The sequence below is a fragment of the Lates calcarifer genome, unplaced genomic scaffold, assembly GCF_001640805.2.
Source record: "Lates calcarifer isolate ASB-BC8 unplaced genomic scaffold, TLL_Latcal_v3 _unitig_4194_quiver_3245, whole genome shotgun sequence".
NCBI lineage: Eukaryota > Metazoa > Chordata > Actinopteri > Centropomidae > Lates > Lates calcarifer.
Window position 1 is genome coordinate 1 of NW_026116765.1, and position 16,967 is coordinate 16,967.

Below are 16,967 nucleotides of genomic sequence, written 5' to 3' on the forward strand. Positions count from 1 at the left end.
AAAAAAATATACAAGTAATATAGGGATTAACAAAAATCAACTTATCGTAAATGCAGGAAAACATGTTCTGTCATAGAATAACTTGTCAGACGAAAATTTAATAAACTGGTACAGTGTGTTTATTTTGTCATCTTATTTGTCGTTCGGTCCATGAATTTTTGCCTTCTTAGCAGTTTCAAACCATTCATACAACCACAGTTTCCAGCTTTCAGTATACACATATCCAGTTAGTTCAGCAGCAGAATAACCTTAGTGTCTTTTTATCTTTTTGATTGGCATACAGAGAAAAGAACAAGCTCTGCAGCAGGTTTTTCTGGGCCTTCATCTGTCAGACGAGTGCAAGAACTTGTGTAATCTCAAAACGAACACATGTCCATTCCCCCACATCAGTCTGTATAAATTAGACGCCAGTCATGATAATAGAAGTCCAACTCAGAATGTGTACTTTTGGTCTCTCGCTCAGCTCATTTGATGTGCTTTTGACCTCCAAGCTTTTCTTGTAGACATCTCAGTGGTATTCTGCAACATTTCATATTACTGCAGCACAGTTTGAAGGGAGGTTTTGCATATATTAGTCTGCCAGTCTCCTCCATAAATCTGTTCAGCTCTGACACTGTGTGGCCATCATTTAGCAATCGTCTGTCTCCTAACATCTCACTCTGCCTTATTTTGCCTTCATCCTGCATTTGTTTTGGTTGTTAGCAGTTGTTTTATGCTTGTACCTGTCAGCTGTTTGAGGAGAATATAAAGGAGGCAACATGGATGGACTACTGAATATTCCAAGTGAACACAATAGGGGTAAAAGGGGTATTTTAAAGCTAACCAATCTTAAAGTGAACCTCCTCTCTTTCTCTTTCCCCATTTGTCTCTCTCTCCAGGTATTCGAACTAAAGGCAGTCCAGTTAGCTGAGAAGCTGCTCCCTGCCTTTAATACCCCCCACAGGAATTCCCTGGGCCATGGTCAATCTTAAGAGGTTAGTGACACTGCCATTGAAAATATCCAGTAGCTAACCTGAGATAATACAAAGAGAGATGTGGTCACTCAAAAGCAGAAATGATATTGACACCGATCAGCCAGCAACCACCCAGATTGTAGGTTTTTCTATTTTCACTTTTAACCAAAGGTTTGTTCCATGGACCAAACAATGGTTTGCTATATAACATCAAAATCTAACATCTGCAAAAGCACTGAAATATCACACCAGAAACATCAAGCATTCTTATACAGTGTATCTGAAGTTAACATTAGCATTAACCGCTGTTCACTTACCAGTCTACAAGAAAGGGTGTGAGTTCAACATAAAACTTCATTCCTTTAGTCATCAAGAGCTGGCCTCCAGCAGGGGAAAGCAACAACAATGCTTTGCTTCTAGTTCTATCACTCCTTTTCTTCTACTGAAGTTTAGCATGCGTAACCAGTTAGCCCCAGCCACTCTTGTCACTTTCCGGTGACCGGTCAGGAAGCACCAGGGCAAGGTTGAGCTATCATCACAGTTAACCTCCATCACTAATACACAGTTGCTGGCAAACAAAACTCTATGACCTCTGCTCACTGCTCTTGAGAAGCAATAGCATTTGTTTTCTATAGACTGAACACAGAAGATTAATTAAGTAGCTTAAAACTACTGGGTGGGACAATGCAGACTCAAAAATTAGCCCCATATATCAATCTCTGACAGGTGTGAACTTAGGCCTTTAAGATGGACTTGTTGTACTTTCAAGGAGGCAAACAGCAGACCAGTATGAAGAAGTTATTTTACCATTAACATAATCATAATGTCAGATTGATAGATCCTCCTCATCTGGCTACATGACTCTCCTGTGCATATACTGACTGAATGTTTGTGTTATAATATCTTATATATATCTTATAAAGGTCTGAAACTGTAACTCAAGCAACAGCAGTACAAGAATACACACACATACACACACACTTGTTCAACAGTGATCAAGACAAGTGTGACACAGTGCAGTCGTAGAAAACATTCACAGCATTAACAAGGATTTATTAAAATCCTTAATTCTCTAATTTTACTAGGGAAAGTTAAGGCTTTTAAAGGTCTTAAATGTTGTTACATACTATATTTGAGTACTGAATTAATTTGTGGAGGTCTAAAGCACTGGAACAGTTTTAAAGCTCCCACACATGATCCTACGGTCCACCCACACAGGTGTTTTCACTTTGTTTTTGCCTAATTAGACCTCCTCACAGGACTGTGTAGGCGTTTACAAACTGTGCTGCAAGTGCAGGACAACTTACACCTTTCATCATTCTTGTTATTGAAAAGAGTTTGTTGGACCTTGTATTATTCCTGGTGTAGCTGCACTGAGTTACAAGGGAGGAGAGAGCAGGACTTTAAGTCTTCAGGGAAATTTTTGGATCCTGTGTAAATTTGTCTCTTAACAGGCCGCAAAAATGTGTGGAAAAAAGTGTTAAATCCAGCTTTTAGAAGCCTGTAGCCACTCTGTTAACCTGCAGCTTGTAACAATGGTCTTCTTTCCTGTTGTAGGCTCAGCTTGAAGTTCAGCATTGCCATAATATTTCAGTCCTTCTCTGTTCCTCTTGTCAGTTTCTGCTGCCTTCCTATTTGTACCTGTGAAGAAAGTGAGACAGTGTTTTAGTGTGCCTGCATGTGTTTTTGTGTGCTTATCAGTTTACTTACTCAGTGAATGAAACAAAGGAAATTAAATGAAATTGCTATATTAATCCGTAGGCTACTTTGTTGCTAAGCACCTTAGCCCGGTTTGTGTGTGTTTGTGTGTGTGAAATCAGCATCCTGTGAAATGCATAGGCAGGTTGTTCAGGATGTGTGTCTCTCAAGGTAATTCTAATTCATTAGAAAGCGGACACTTTGTGTTTTGCCTTAATCTCCCACTAGGCAAACACACCCAATGGAGAAAAAGTTTAAACCACATGTTCATACATAAGCAGATGCCCACAGGAATAACTGTAGACACAGGAATTTAATCTAAACTGAAAACACAGACAAGTGACACATCTCTCTCTCTTTTTTCCTTTTTTTTTAATCAGACAAACAAGGTGCCTTTGGCAAACTCTCTCTCTACACACACACACACACACACACACACACACACACACACACACATACACACACTGGAACACACACACTCAAGTTGGAACCTATTAATGTTACATGTACTCATGTAAAATTGAAGCAGTTCCAGATGCCTCCTGTGTCACATATGGCCATGTGTAAAGGTCTTTTTACCTGCTGTGAATGAGACAAACTGTACAAGTGGTGAACCTGTTGCACAGGCTGTGATCAGTCCAACTCCAACTCTGCCATGTTTCACTAGACTGAAAAAATATATTTTCTTGTTTGGTGTGGTTATCAAGATGGATCATTGTCTTACCTGAAAAATTCTAACAACTGGAGAGAATTACTTTTGCCATTTCAAAGTGTATTTATGTTGCTATTCATCAACTATGTCATTATTTGCAAATAATAATTTTTCTACACATTATTTACTAGAAAATCTAGTCATCAATGACATCAAGTTGTGTTTATGTTTATTTTTTAACATCTATTGTTTTGCACATCCAAACTTATTATGATCCCGTGATTTATCAGCCAAAAATGATTATTCAAGTTAAAACCTTTATGACTCCTTTACACTGGGTATCTTATAGAATTTCAACCTTTTCTTTTTCTTGTCCAACCGTCCCTATTCCTTTCTATGTCTCAATGTCCATTACATCAACCACTCTCCTCTTTCCTCCTGCCTTCTCTCTCTCTGTCTTCACCATCTCTTCACCCCCTCCCACCCCTCCCTCCCTCCTCCACCACCTCTGCAGTGGCGTTGGTCGTAACTGGGGTTGGGCGTCGGCGGGCAGCAGCATCCTGGCTGAGTTTGGGACTCTTCATATGGAGTTTGTACATCTCACCTATCTGACTGGGAATCCTGCCTACTACCAGAAGGTTAGCACTCAGAAGTATATTTTCTACTGTGTGTGCAAAAAAAAAAGAAAGAAAGAAGGAAAAAAGAAGAAGGGTGACATTTACTTATCTTTCACTTTGAATAAGAATTAATTGCATAAGGCAAAGAAAAGTGATGTGCTGTATATTAAAGCAACGTTATGTAACTGTCATTCCCACTCTGCTCCTTGAACACCTGTTCATGCACTATGTAACTTCAGTGAGCAGGTACAATCTCCTGCGAGAAGTGCATAACTGAGTGATCAGCTGCTGGAATTCAAGAGTAATGCTGAACTGTACATCAGTTAAAAAGATAAGAAGTCATTTAAAAAAACAAACAGCTTTCATCACTGATATCCAGCCAGGAAACTTTGACAATATCAAGAATTATGAACAAAGTTTGATGTGTTTGTTACAGGGACTTCTGAGGATAATAAGGAATATACACTGTTTGGCAATGTTGCTGTTCAGTGAGTAGGAAATGGTGAACTCTGGTGAAGCGTTTGATAGGCTTTGTTTTCTGAGCATGAGCTGTCAGCCTCTAGGATTACGCAGGATCTAGTACCCTTAACCACTCGGACTCAGAGCCCAACAAAATTTAATCCGCCAGTGTCTTGTACCTAATTACCACTTACAGCTGCAGAGGCCAGTGTTACTCGGCAGATGTTACATAGTGTTGTTTTAAAAAAAACACAACACTGTTAAAAATGGTTAAATTATTATTGAAAGAGAAAAAAAATGTATTTGGAAAAAATATTGTAACTTACCCTTTTTTCAAAAGGTGCATATTTTCTATTTATTTATCTATCTGGTGATGATCACAGGTGATGCACATCCGGAAGCTGCTAGCCAAAATGGATCGACCCAACGGGCTCTACCCGAACTACCTGAACCCCCGTACAGGCCGCTGGGGCCAACGTAAGTACACGTTGCAGTGGAAAATAGCAACAGTCAATGTGGCAATGAATTACTTCTTTGCATTATAGTGCTAATTCAAGTGCTACATCTAATGCCTTAACATGTACATTTGTGCTTTTTACTGGTTATAACTAAATGAAAATGTAGCTCACATATCTAATTTGGTGAAAATGTCAAGGAATCTAATGCTGAATTCAGAAAGAAAAGAAATTTCAGGTGTTGTGGAGATGCATTTACTTTTTCAACATTTAATTTGAGAATACACTTGAATTCTTGGATCACAGATTCACAAGCAGTCTGCTGAGACTGTGTCAAAGTGTTCCTGTGAGCTTCAAATGATCATGTCTTCAGAAGTGCTAGGAAGAGAAACAACAGGAATTAACACTCAGTGAAGGAAAGAAGGAAAGTACTGTGGAATGGATCTTCTTTAATGAGAACAAATTGAAGAGAGTAGAAAAAGATGGATGAGAGGGAACACAGTATTGCCGGTATATTTGATTACTTTTTGGCAGTCTGCCCAGGGAAATTAAAGCTCACTGGGTGCAGTGACACACTATTCTTGCTCTGACACCTGTCATTTCTGGTTAAAGTCATTTTCTACAAACCTATAATTAGAGCTGGTTAACACACCACATGTCAGCTACACCTACAGTAATTCAGCATTGCATCCAGTGTGATGGAGGGACAAACAAAGCAGTGAAATTGTGGTCACACAGAGGAAATACCAACAATGACCTGCCTCTTACAAGATAGGCAGAATAAAAAACACGAGGAATGGAAAACCACTAGAGGAATCGTGCTTTCAGACATTTTGTTAAAATCCCAAGGTTACTGAAAATAAATACATTTATTTCTAAATACAAATTCTGAATACAGAAAGACCAAAACATTAGATAATGGTCTACTTATGTGGCTGGTAAATCTTTCACACATGCCACTCTGAATATTTGTTTCTGACATTACTTGGGGAGTGTTTCAAGTTATCATTCGAGCATTTGCAAGCAAATATTAAATATTCCTTTTTGTTATTTTTCAACAGTTCAGTAGGGAGCATTTTCAACCTGAGAAGGCGTTTAACAGAGACTTAGATGCTGGATGACAGATATGTAGAGGGTTGCGGTTTGTTATCTTAGCATTCCAACAGAATATTAAAACACTGGATATTTAAAATATTCCTTTTTTGTGCACACTTGCCTTAGGAGTTTTTTTTTTTTTTTTTTTTACCAGTTGTTGTAATTTTTGCCCATTGATCAGATATGACTCTCTGCTCGGGGGTTTGCTCTTTAGTTCAGTGAAAGGAAATGAAAAGATGAAATCTGGTTTAGAATTGAATACACTGTGTTTGTTTTATTTTTCCAGAGAAATGGCTTGCTGCAGTAAGAGAGTGCCATATTAAGTCTATTCAATTTCTCAACACTCCCAAGTAAATGGGAAATGGGCAATACACATATAAAGACAATCCACAGAGGAGAAAATAAAGCAAAAAAACAAACTAATTTTTAATAACTACGCTGGTCCAGCAAGATGAAATCTCTGTTTTATTTGTTTTACTTTTTGACAAAACAAATGGCGAGCACTCATGGCTGAATGGATAAATGGAGACACTGGTTAATGGATGGATGGGTGGTTTGACAGTCAGACTGATGTACTTGTAAGTACACAGACTTTGGGCCAAAGGCAGGAAAAAATAAATGGCCAGAAGATTGAGGGAGGGCAGATTGATTGATGAATGGATGAGTACATTAACAGATGGATAGTTAGGTGGCGAGCTGCATGACTCGGCAGGTGATGACAGATGTTTTATGTCTGTGTATGTGTAAGTGTGTGTGAGTGTGAATGAGTGTGAGAGTCAGGCAGTGAGTCTTTCTTTGTGAATATATTTTGATTATAAAATAATATGTTGTGTGTGCACGCGTGTACTTGTCTTTGTTTACGAGTGTGTGTTTGTCAGTGTGCGTCTTTGTGTTTCTGTGCACATACAGCTCTTACATATCTATTAATCTACTTTCATGTTACTGCATTTGTGTATGTTTATAACAGTTTGAGGTGTGGACACATTAATTAGCTGCTGTTGATTACAGTATGGCAGCACAGGTTTCATTAAAGCTCATAGTTACTCCAAAACCAACCTGAGCTGCTGTAGTGCCTGCCTGAGCTCTGCATGAAGAGGCTGCATGATACAGTTAGGAAGGGAGGGAGTTAACTGAACATAAGTCAAGTGAAAGGCTCTGACCAAAAATGCGTTTTTTGTTTATTCATCGAGCTATGAAGTAATCACATCCAATCATGCAACTACAGTACAGATGTCCAGTGTTGATAATAAAGATAAAGGCAGGGGGAGAAAATGTTGGCCCCAGCAGAGGAAAATGCAGTGCTCTCTGTAACAACGTCATCAACCAAAAAACAAGGAAAAAAGTATATCATTAAAATATTATTCAAACGAAAAGCAAAACTGTACTGTCAAAACTGGACCTCACATGTTTCACAACTAATTTCTTAACAAAGGTTAATTTTGATTTCACTTTGACTTTAATGTAGTTTACGGGGAATCAGTGTGTGTTGATGTGTTCACAGTTAGGATGAGGATTGGTAGAGGCAGGGCTCCAAAGACAAACACCACTTGATCATTTGTGTTGTTAAACACAATCTGTAACCAACAATATAGACATCAATAAAGCCAACAACAAAGATCCTCTGCAATAGCTGCACGGCATTGTGATGATACCATGATTATGGTGAGTCAGGAAGATAGAAAATTACAGTACATCTGAAGTCTCTTTTCAGATTAATACACAGTGTACCTAACGTGTTGTTGTGGGAAAGTGGTGGGTATTTTGCATATTTTGAACACCTATAACCGCTGCAGAGTCAAACGGTGACACTCACATCCATTTAAATTAATTACAGGACCATTTAGACTCAGCTTTCTGGAATGGAGAGAAAGGCAGTGATGATGTCTCACTTTAGATTTATGTGTGCTGTTATCTGGCCACAAAATTAACACAACCTGCAAGCAAAAATCTGTCTGCAGCTGGAGGGTTTTACCATTGTATAAGCCACTGTTGCAGGTAAACAACCATCATTTGGAGGTTTTGTTAACTTCTTTAACAGAATGGTTGGTTGGTTTGGTTTTTTAGGATAAAACCAACTGTGACAGGCAAGGTGAAAAAACTGTCTGTCACCCTGGTTATACTGTGTGTGGGGTGTACGTGTACAGTTGTGTGTGTGTGACTTATGAACATTTGATTTGTGAGTACCTGTAAATATTGGGTGAGAAATATATGTGAATGTGTGTCTGTGTTGGTGACAGTGTGTGAAATGTTTGAAAGGTTTTGAAGCATGTGTCGAGAGTGTGTGCAAATGCATCACTGTATAAATTTGTGTGTGTGTGTGTGTTCCTTCTTGCAGAGTGTAGGTGTGTAGACAGTAGTTAAGCCAGACTAATGAGGAATGAGGCTGAGCTCCTCTGTCTTAATGAGATCCTGCTGTGACTGACAGCCTTATTACCACACACTCCTGTGTCTTACTATAATACTGTGCTGGCTACACACACATATATACCTCCCACTCCTTCTTTTTAACCTACTCACCAATGTTCTTTTTCCCTCACACATGCACATACACGGCAGTCTGTCAAAAACTCCTATCTTCCATCATCAGATTTCCATCTAGTGAAACCGATTACAGGTTGAGATCTTCTTCAGAATGTAAAGTTTAAGTTGCTCAAATGTATTTCTCTATGTGTTTCTCCAAACAGGAGCCATTTAAACATACTGTAGACCAGAAAAGACCTCAGATTTTGCTGTAATAAAAGTTTAAAGATGCTCTGTGTAAGTTTTTGCTATCTCTGTATAGCCAACATTAGCATTAGCAAATGGTTACTTCTCACTCTAGGAGAAATTCATTCAGCATCAAACTTTATTCCTTTAGTCGCCCAGAGCTGTCGAGCTGTCTTCTGAAATGGAAGGAAACACCTATGTTGCTTCTGTTTCTATCACTACTTTTCTTCTACTGAAGTAAGCATGCTAACCAGCTGCCCTGTTCTGTCTAGTAATGCCACTTTGTGGTAGTGAGTCACATTAGCATCCAGTCTATCCTTAGTCCAACATGAGAGGTTGAAGAAGTAGCACTGCCCAGAGGGCTTATTTTAACCTCTTGTCTTATAAACAATGGCTGAAGCTCTTGGTAAGTAAACAGCTGTTAATGCTAACATTGCCCATTTAGTGATAGCACAAACTTACATATAGCACCTTTAAGCACAAACATACTACACAGTAGAAGAGACCCGAGACTTTGCATGGATGTCTTTTTGTTGACTGATTATGAGAATTTACATTTTGTTTCATTTCATTACCTAGTCTGACTCTGTGATCATGTTAACCATTGTTGGCAGGGGCTGTCAGTCAACTTATAACAACTTACCTATAGTAGCTGTGTTGTTCTCATGCACACTTGTCAGTTTTGTGTCAGCTTTTCTGGCAATATTTTTCTGGCTCTGGCATAAGAAAATTATGTCCTTATTCTTAATCCTGTCTACGGAGGTTTAATTGGCTCCGCACATACTTCACATTATGTAACACCCCACAGAATTAACATGATCCAGAGAGTGGAAACTAAAACATGGTTGACCTTTGCTGTTGTGTTCTTCATTGTGTTGGTTTCTGTACAGACATAAATGATACTGTCGCACTCGATAACATATAGATGTTTTTAGCTTTGTTAAGACATCTTTTGTACATGAGTGTGTCTGTGGTTTAGTATGCGTTTGAAGCCGCCTCCTCAGCAAGCCCCACCTTTGATTGGCAGGCGCTCCTTGCATGACCTGGATCCTTTGATTGGCAGGAAAATGATGGAGAGGAAAGGAGTTGGGGGGGCATGTGTTGGCGGATGCCAAGTTGAAACAGTGTGGGAGGTGATTCTGAAACAGAGAGGTTGCAGGATAAGGGAAAAATAGAAAAACAATCAAACAGAACTTGAATGAGCACACCCTGTTCCAATTTGTATTTTAATCTGCGTTGCCTATCTGTTATTTTACTCTTTACATTCAAAAACTCTTTTGTGTGAGAGGGTAGTTAGAGATGTGGCTGGTGTATTGTCTTTCCTCTGGTCTGGTGCTGTTTTCCAGTTTCTGTGATTTCACTCTTACTCGTGTTTTGTGCACCCTTTGGAAAGGGTCCATATTTGAATCAAGTGGTTTTGCTTTTGCTTTTGTGTGCCACTGATTTTTCCCATACTTTACTGTAAAAATCAAACAATAGTTCAGTCAGTCAAAAGAGAGAAGAAAAAGAGAGAGAGAATACAAGATCAGCAAAACTAAAAATTATTCAGAGCTTCAAAAATAGACACAAATCAGGTTATTTAGAGGCTTAAATCTAAAAAATACTTAACAGAAAAGCTTGTTGACAGTGGAAAAAGTCATATGTCCATCATCACTTATCATTCAACTGCCCAAGCTTGAAGGGAATATGTGTATTGGAGTGTAAAGTATATACTGCATGCGCACAAAGATATTATCATAATAATAAGACCATAATAAATAAAACAAACCCATGATTACAAACCACTACACCAATGATTTGTGGTATTTTATAATTATGTCACGCTGTTTCACAAATTCACGAAACAAAACAAAAGAACAATCCGTCACTGTTTTATGACATAGTGAACGCATCTTATGAATTTTGGTATTTATTACTGCAGCGTGGTCCTGTTTTTATTTGACCTGAGCTTTTTATTTTTGACTTGACCCGGTACGTGTCTTCAAACCAGGGCTGGGTAATATGGAAAAAATCTTATCATTATCATTTTCTCACAGCTCAAATCACTATTTCTATGTCAAGCTTCAAGGTTCCTTTTTACTCCTAAGTGAGATGTGAAGATATCATAAGGTCAATTTAGTATCACACAGGTTGTTGTAGGGGACCACCAGAACTTGGATCTGGGACTGTCTACAGAATGGCACTGCTTCAGATGGCAAAAAAGATTAGTGGTATTACCTGTCTTTGTGGGAACATGTTTCTGACACAATTTGCAGTGCGAGATACTTTAAATAGGCAAAACATCTCCACAACACCGAATTCCTCCAACTTTTTTCAACAACCTCCTCATCTTTTGAGCCTTGGGCCGTATCCATTGAGGTGTCTTCATTCAGTCGTCATTTTCTCTTTTATCTCGCTCCTACTCCTAGCTGTGTACAGCTACAGTAGCCCAAACATTAGCAGGTGTGCTTACTTCTATACTCTGTGCTGTGTGTGTCAGCATAACCAGGAATGGACCTTAATGTGATAATAATCATTGATGGCATTCAGCACAGTGTTTCCATTCACTATATGCTGCTTATCTCGGTCCGTTCACAGTGGCAGCAGGCTAAATAAAGTAGCTCACATGTTTTCTTCCCAACCACGTACCTGAGCATCACCTGGATTCACATGTGAGTTAGAATATGAAGTCAGTCTGGTGTTTTCTGGTTCCAGTCTCTTCCTAGTTGTCATGCCCAGAAAAGCTTCACAAATGGAGATTTGTCCTGTTTACATGTCCAAACCACCTCAAATGGCTGGTCTGTAACATAAAGTACATTAACAGGTAAACTGAGATCTTACAAATGAAATTAAAACAAAGGCTGTGATTTGTGTAGCTGACCAAAGAACATTTATATGATCAATAAGTGGGCTGATTTCCCTTAAAAAAAGATTGACTCTCATCTGATTAAACACCTGCAGAAGCTCCATGAACATGTTCTTTTCTAGCCAAGGGAACAAAGGGGAACCGCAGTTATAATCAGGATACAAATGTGTTTTTCTTCCAGCAACCAGATTCAGAAAATATCCATGAGCCAGTTTCAGTACTTCACCAACCAAGTCTGATAGTTTGCCATAGAAGAGGGGTCACCAGAAGAGGGAAAAGATGTGAATATGATCGTGTGAGAGCCGTGCTTGAAGCAGGGGAATTTCTTTCAAATAACTTTATTTATGCTACACTGAAACACTGAAACATTTCAATTTGCACACATGCATCATTAACTACCAAATAAAAGCCATTACACACAAGAGAAAGACTGTATCATTGTGAATGTTTTAGTGCTGTTGATGCTGCATAAACACCTGCTAATTTTGTTATTGATATTGATAAAACATGTGTAAAGCACGATATCTATTACAGCTATACCAGTACTATGAGTCCTAAAAAACCCTGTAATAGCATCTACACAAATGTGTTATTGCCAGGATAATTGTACTTAAGTCTCTTTGGTTGGCTCAGAAACTATAAATAATGTTATTCCACTAAATTTAACTTAGTTACATAATCCCAGACTAATAGCTTCAAAATTATTTCAGCGCATTTATTGATTAACTTTATTTATGTACCAATTAGTGACAAGCCATTTCTTTTTAAAGTAGTTTAATATGTATCGGTGCTCCGTCACGGGCTGTACTTTTTTGTGTTAATATACAAACTCAATCACTCACATGTACATTCACAGACATGAATACATACACCTGCCCACTCTGCCCTCAGTAATGTTTCCAAGGTTGTTTGTGAAGGTCTGTGCTCTCTCTGTGTGACAAAAGATGAATAATTCATCACTTCCATTGCTTCTTGTTCCCTGTCTTTGCGTATTCCTCCATTTACCTACGGGCATGTTAACCACGTACAGAAAAGAATCTGCTTAGATGAGACACAAAGCAGCTGCACAGATATTGAATATGATTACACAGAGCTGAAGAGAGTTATACGTAGAGGATGGGGAACAGGCTCACCCAGTGAAGTCAGAGCTAAAAAATAAACCTCCTTTCATCCAGGATTGTTCTCCCAACTAGACTTTCGAATTCATAATGGAAAGAGATTTTCTTCCTAAAATTGGAGAATTTTATGACCTATTTCTTAATTTGTTGAGTAATAAATGTATACTGCTGTGGCTTTTCCATTGTTTTAAAAGTCATTTTAAACATAAATTGTCTGTGGTTTTGACAAGGAAACCATTTACAGGAAGGAAACACTTCAGAATACAGGAGTTGAGTGCTGGCACCACACAGCAAGCAGAGCAAAATGTCAATCCCACATAAACAATCAATGAAGCATATTTTTTTGGTATTGCAAATAATCCAAACCAATAATAAGGGCCAGGGGAAATAAGGCCCAGGTTCAAAAATACCAGAGTTGTCCTTTAAAAAATGACATTTTATTTGATTTTCACTGTCATGATGGTAATCTTAGATGCATAAATGTTTTTGCTAATTTTTGCTAATACTGTAAACAACATTTTATAGGTCAATGACATTGCCTCTGAAATAGACCAAAAGTGCCATTAAGAATTAGATCATGTGGACTCAGAACGCCCTCTAGAGAAAATAATTTATTTTTTTAGTGTGATCAGAGTGATTGTTGGCTTGTATCCCATATTCACTATGTGATGTCCTGCAAAATTAGGACAGCCATGAAAGCTGTGTAAACTTCCAAGAGGACGACTGGGGACATTGAAATGCGAGCACATCAGGGAAAGAGTAAACAAAACGGGAAAAGAGAGGGAATAATGCTGCCAATATGCAGGGAAGAAAAACCACCTAGGGCTTGTATAGATGCTTTTCATGCCATATGTTGTGCTTGGGCCAAGGACTTTGAGGCAAAGTCAAAAAATGAATAATTCACCTCGGCTTTCTCATTTGTCAATGTCTTGCTCCTTTTTTTGTTTGTCTTTTTTTGTGCTTTGTCACAATCTTTCCTTCGTGTCTCTTCATCCTGCTCTTTTTAACTCTTTCCTTCCCCCCCACTCTGTCTCCAGATCACACCTCAGTTGGAGGACTTGGGGACAGTTTTTATGAGTACCTGCTGAAGGCATGGGCTCATGTCAGACAAGACAGATACAGAGGCTCGGAAGACCTACGATGACGCCCATCGAGGTACAGTCCAATCAGAAATCTGTCAGCATATGTACAGCATTGTACAGTTACTTTCCCAGTTAAAAATGTCCTTCATGAGGTAAAGTCCTCAATTTTTTCTCAAGGGCTTTAGAATGTGTGCAACATACAAGACCCTTGATTCTGAGAATGAAAAACACCCCAAATAAAGACATAAGCCTAGGCCCAGCTAGTATCATCGAACTGCATAGCCACAAAGAGTGTGAAGAGAGTGTCTCAATCTGTAATCCCAGTCCAGCAAGCGCCATCGATCGACAAGAAAAGTTACAGCTCTGATTCTAATTGTCATCAGTTATCCTTTTTTAAAAATAACATACATTGGGCTTCATACAGGAAACAATATACAAACACAGTTATTTTTTGTTCATTTCCGTGATTTGTCCCCATTTTGATAGTCCCCACTGATTTCTGGGATTCAACAATGTTTTCTTATCTTTGCTCTTCTCTTAGTTTTTTCAAATTTTACATCAATTTCATGTGATTCAAATTTAATGTTCTGGAGTAATGAAGCATTATTGGTCCATTGATCCCAGTCAAAATCATACAAACCATTGTATGATACTGTGTGCATTCACCTTCTGAATGACAGACATACTGCTCCTAGATGCTGCTTTGACTATCCAGGCTTAAAACAGATCTTTTTCATTTCTAGATTTCTGAATGCCAATACTGATGCTCTGGAAAGTCACATTTACTTTGTTTAAGTTTATTTAACAGTACATCAATTTCACTACTGCTGAAGTTCTTCCTCTTACTGCCTTCTTAGAGGCATCTCTCCAATTCTTGGGTATGTACCAGAATATTGCCCTTATATAGTGTTAAAGGGGTGTTACCTCTGCTAATAAGCAATCGGCTGAGCACTCCCAATTTATGATCAAATGGGATTCATCATTCATTTGTTCATCTTGAGTTGACTTTTCTTATTTTTTCCCCTCAACAGAAAATTAAGAGAACATGTAAAACATATTTCAATGGCCATGTTTACAAAAGAGAGACATCCCTCTGTTTCTTCAAAGGAAGTAAGAGTAGATTTGTCAGGAAGCAGATGTTAGTTCTCTGTAGCTGATGGAGATGTCTGTCAATCAATGAGTGTCAGAGAGTGAGCAGAACAGATGCTGCAGAGCAGAGGGTGAGGGATGTGGCTGGGTTTTAAATTCTACTCTCACCACTGTGTTTTATTCTGTTTGACCCTCTCCAATGTCAATACCCGCTCACACTAACAACTTAACCCCATTAAAACATTTCACTCACACACACATACACCTAATATTCCATTCCTAACCTCTATCCACCGTTCCCACTCTAATAAAATACTGTGTGTCAAATTGCCCTTACCTGAATTTACCTCTTCAAATGTTCACACTCTTACACACACACATAAATTTCATACATCCTCATGTATCATTTCAAATCACTACCTGAATACAAATACAACCATGCGCTTGATATTCCATTTGCAACCTCTGTCCACATTCTCACTGCCTCCTTCGCTTTTTCTGATTCTGTCTTCTCAAAAATGTCTGCACTTATTTCCACATGCCCTCACACACACTCACGCTCCCTCCCTCCCCCTCCAGGCCATTGAGCGCCACCTGATACGCAAATCCAACGGTGGTCTGACATTCATTGGTGAGTGGAAGAACGGCCACCTGGAGAGGAAGATGGGCCACCTGGCGTGCTTCGCCGGCGGCATGTTTGCGCTGGGCGCCGACGGCTCGCCCGACGACAAGGCTGGGCACTACCTGCAGCTGGGGGCAGAGATCGCGCACACCTGCCACGAGTCCTATGACAGGACAGGTGAGAAACACAAACACGAGTGCACACATGCCTAGCTGCTTGAACCATGAATATATTATCTGTTCAAGAGACCTTAAGAAATACCTGCTCTGGACGTTTTCTGGTAAGCATCGATAGTCGTCAGCAAGGAAACACCAGTGTGTGTGCTCTGGCATCATGACGGTATGCGCAAGTGTGTGTAGTCAGAAAATCGTGAGGTTGCTCTAAGAAAGAGGAGAGGTTGCCCATGGCAACAAATGAAGATGGAGAAAGGGAGCAAAAGGGAGGGTGGGGGAGAGAAAAGAGAGAACTTTCTGGTGAGGTGGCATGGAGTTTTGAGAGTGTGTGTATGTGTGTGTTCATGTACGCGTCTCAGTGTGTTTTAATCCTTTCAGAGAGACGTTCCTGTCAATGCCTTGTCAGCTCCTCATTAATTTTCCACACTTAGACTCATAATGCCTATCACACTTAATTGGCAGAAAAAAGCACTGGTTGTAAAAACATGAAAAGCCAGTAAAATCAATGGGGTCGGAGGGTTTTTATTGCTTTAAACACACACACCACACACAAAGCACTGATCATATCAGCTCTGACCTGTAATCAACAGCAACTCAACCATTAATGCAAACTGAGGAGCACAGGATAATCCTAATCTCCTAACTCCTGTTTTCCTCTCTTCATCACCCTTTCCCTATTTACTCTTCCTTCCTTTCTCCCCCTCTCACTTCTTCTTCACTCCTCCTTTCACATCTGTCCCTTATCTCTCCTCCACCATGTTACTCTTTTTCTGCTTCCTCTTTGTCATTTTTTTCTGTTCACTCCTCTCCCTCTCTCCCTCCTGTTTCTCTTGGTTCCCTGCCTTCTTTCTTTTCCATCTTTTCATGTCACCTTTTCTCCCTCCCTCTCTTTATTCATCCATTCCCCTCCTCTCTCTCCTCTTTCCCTACGTTCTGTCTGCTTTTTCTCTCCTCCCTTCAAGTGCTGAAGCTCGGCCCGGAGGCCTTTAAATTCGACAGTGGCCTGGAGGCGGTGGCTGTGCGGCAGAATGAGAAGTACTACATCCTGCGGCCGGAGGTCATTGAGACCTACTGGTACATGTGGAGATTCACCCACGATCCCAAATACGGCAGTGGGGCTGGGAGGCAGCACAGGTAAAGAGCATACATTTATATACACTTTATTAAACAGCTTAGTCATGGTTTAGGCCATCTCTTTAACATCAGTAGGTAAAGTATTCATTTTGACTTTAATGGCAGTAGGCAGTTTTTGCTGACCTCTGTTGGACCTCCTATGCTGCAAAACAAATAGCAGTTGTAAATAGCAACATCCAGTGGAATTTATGATTAATAAATAAAGTAGCCTAATAATGGTAAGAAACTGATTAAACAGACATCAGCAGGACTCTTCTCCGGTGAATGTT

The 16,967-nt window shown here is 39.4% G+C and overlaps 1 protein-coding gene across 1 annotated transcript; it reads left to right on the forward strand.

Moving 5' to 3' along the window:
* Positions 1–878: 878 nt before the first annotated feature.
* LOC108897012 (mannosyl-oligosaccharide 1,2-alpha-mannosidase IB-like) lies at positions 879–16,698 on the forward strand (the record flags this gene model as incomplete). Its single annotated transcript, XM_051068341.1, is given in 9 exon segments — positions 879–935; positions 937–974; positions 3,818–3,941; positions 4,763–4,856; positions 13,636–13,694; positions 13,696–13,758; positions 15,349–15,568; positions 16,527–16,670; positions 16,673–16,698. Coding segments are annotated over 9 exon segments (825 nt in total), but the record flags the coding sequence as incomplete, so codon positions are not given.
* Positions 16,699–16,967: the final 269 nt, after the last annotated feature.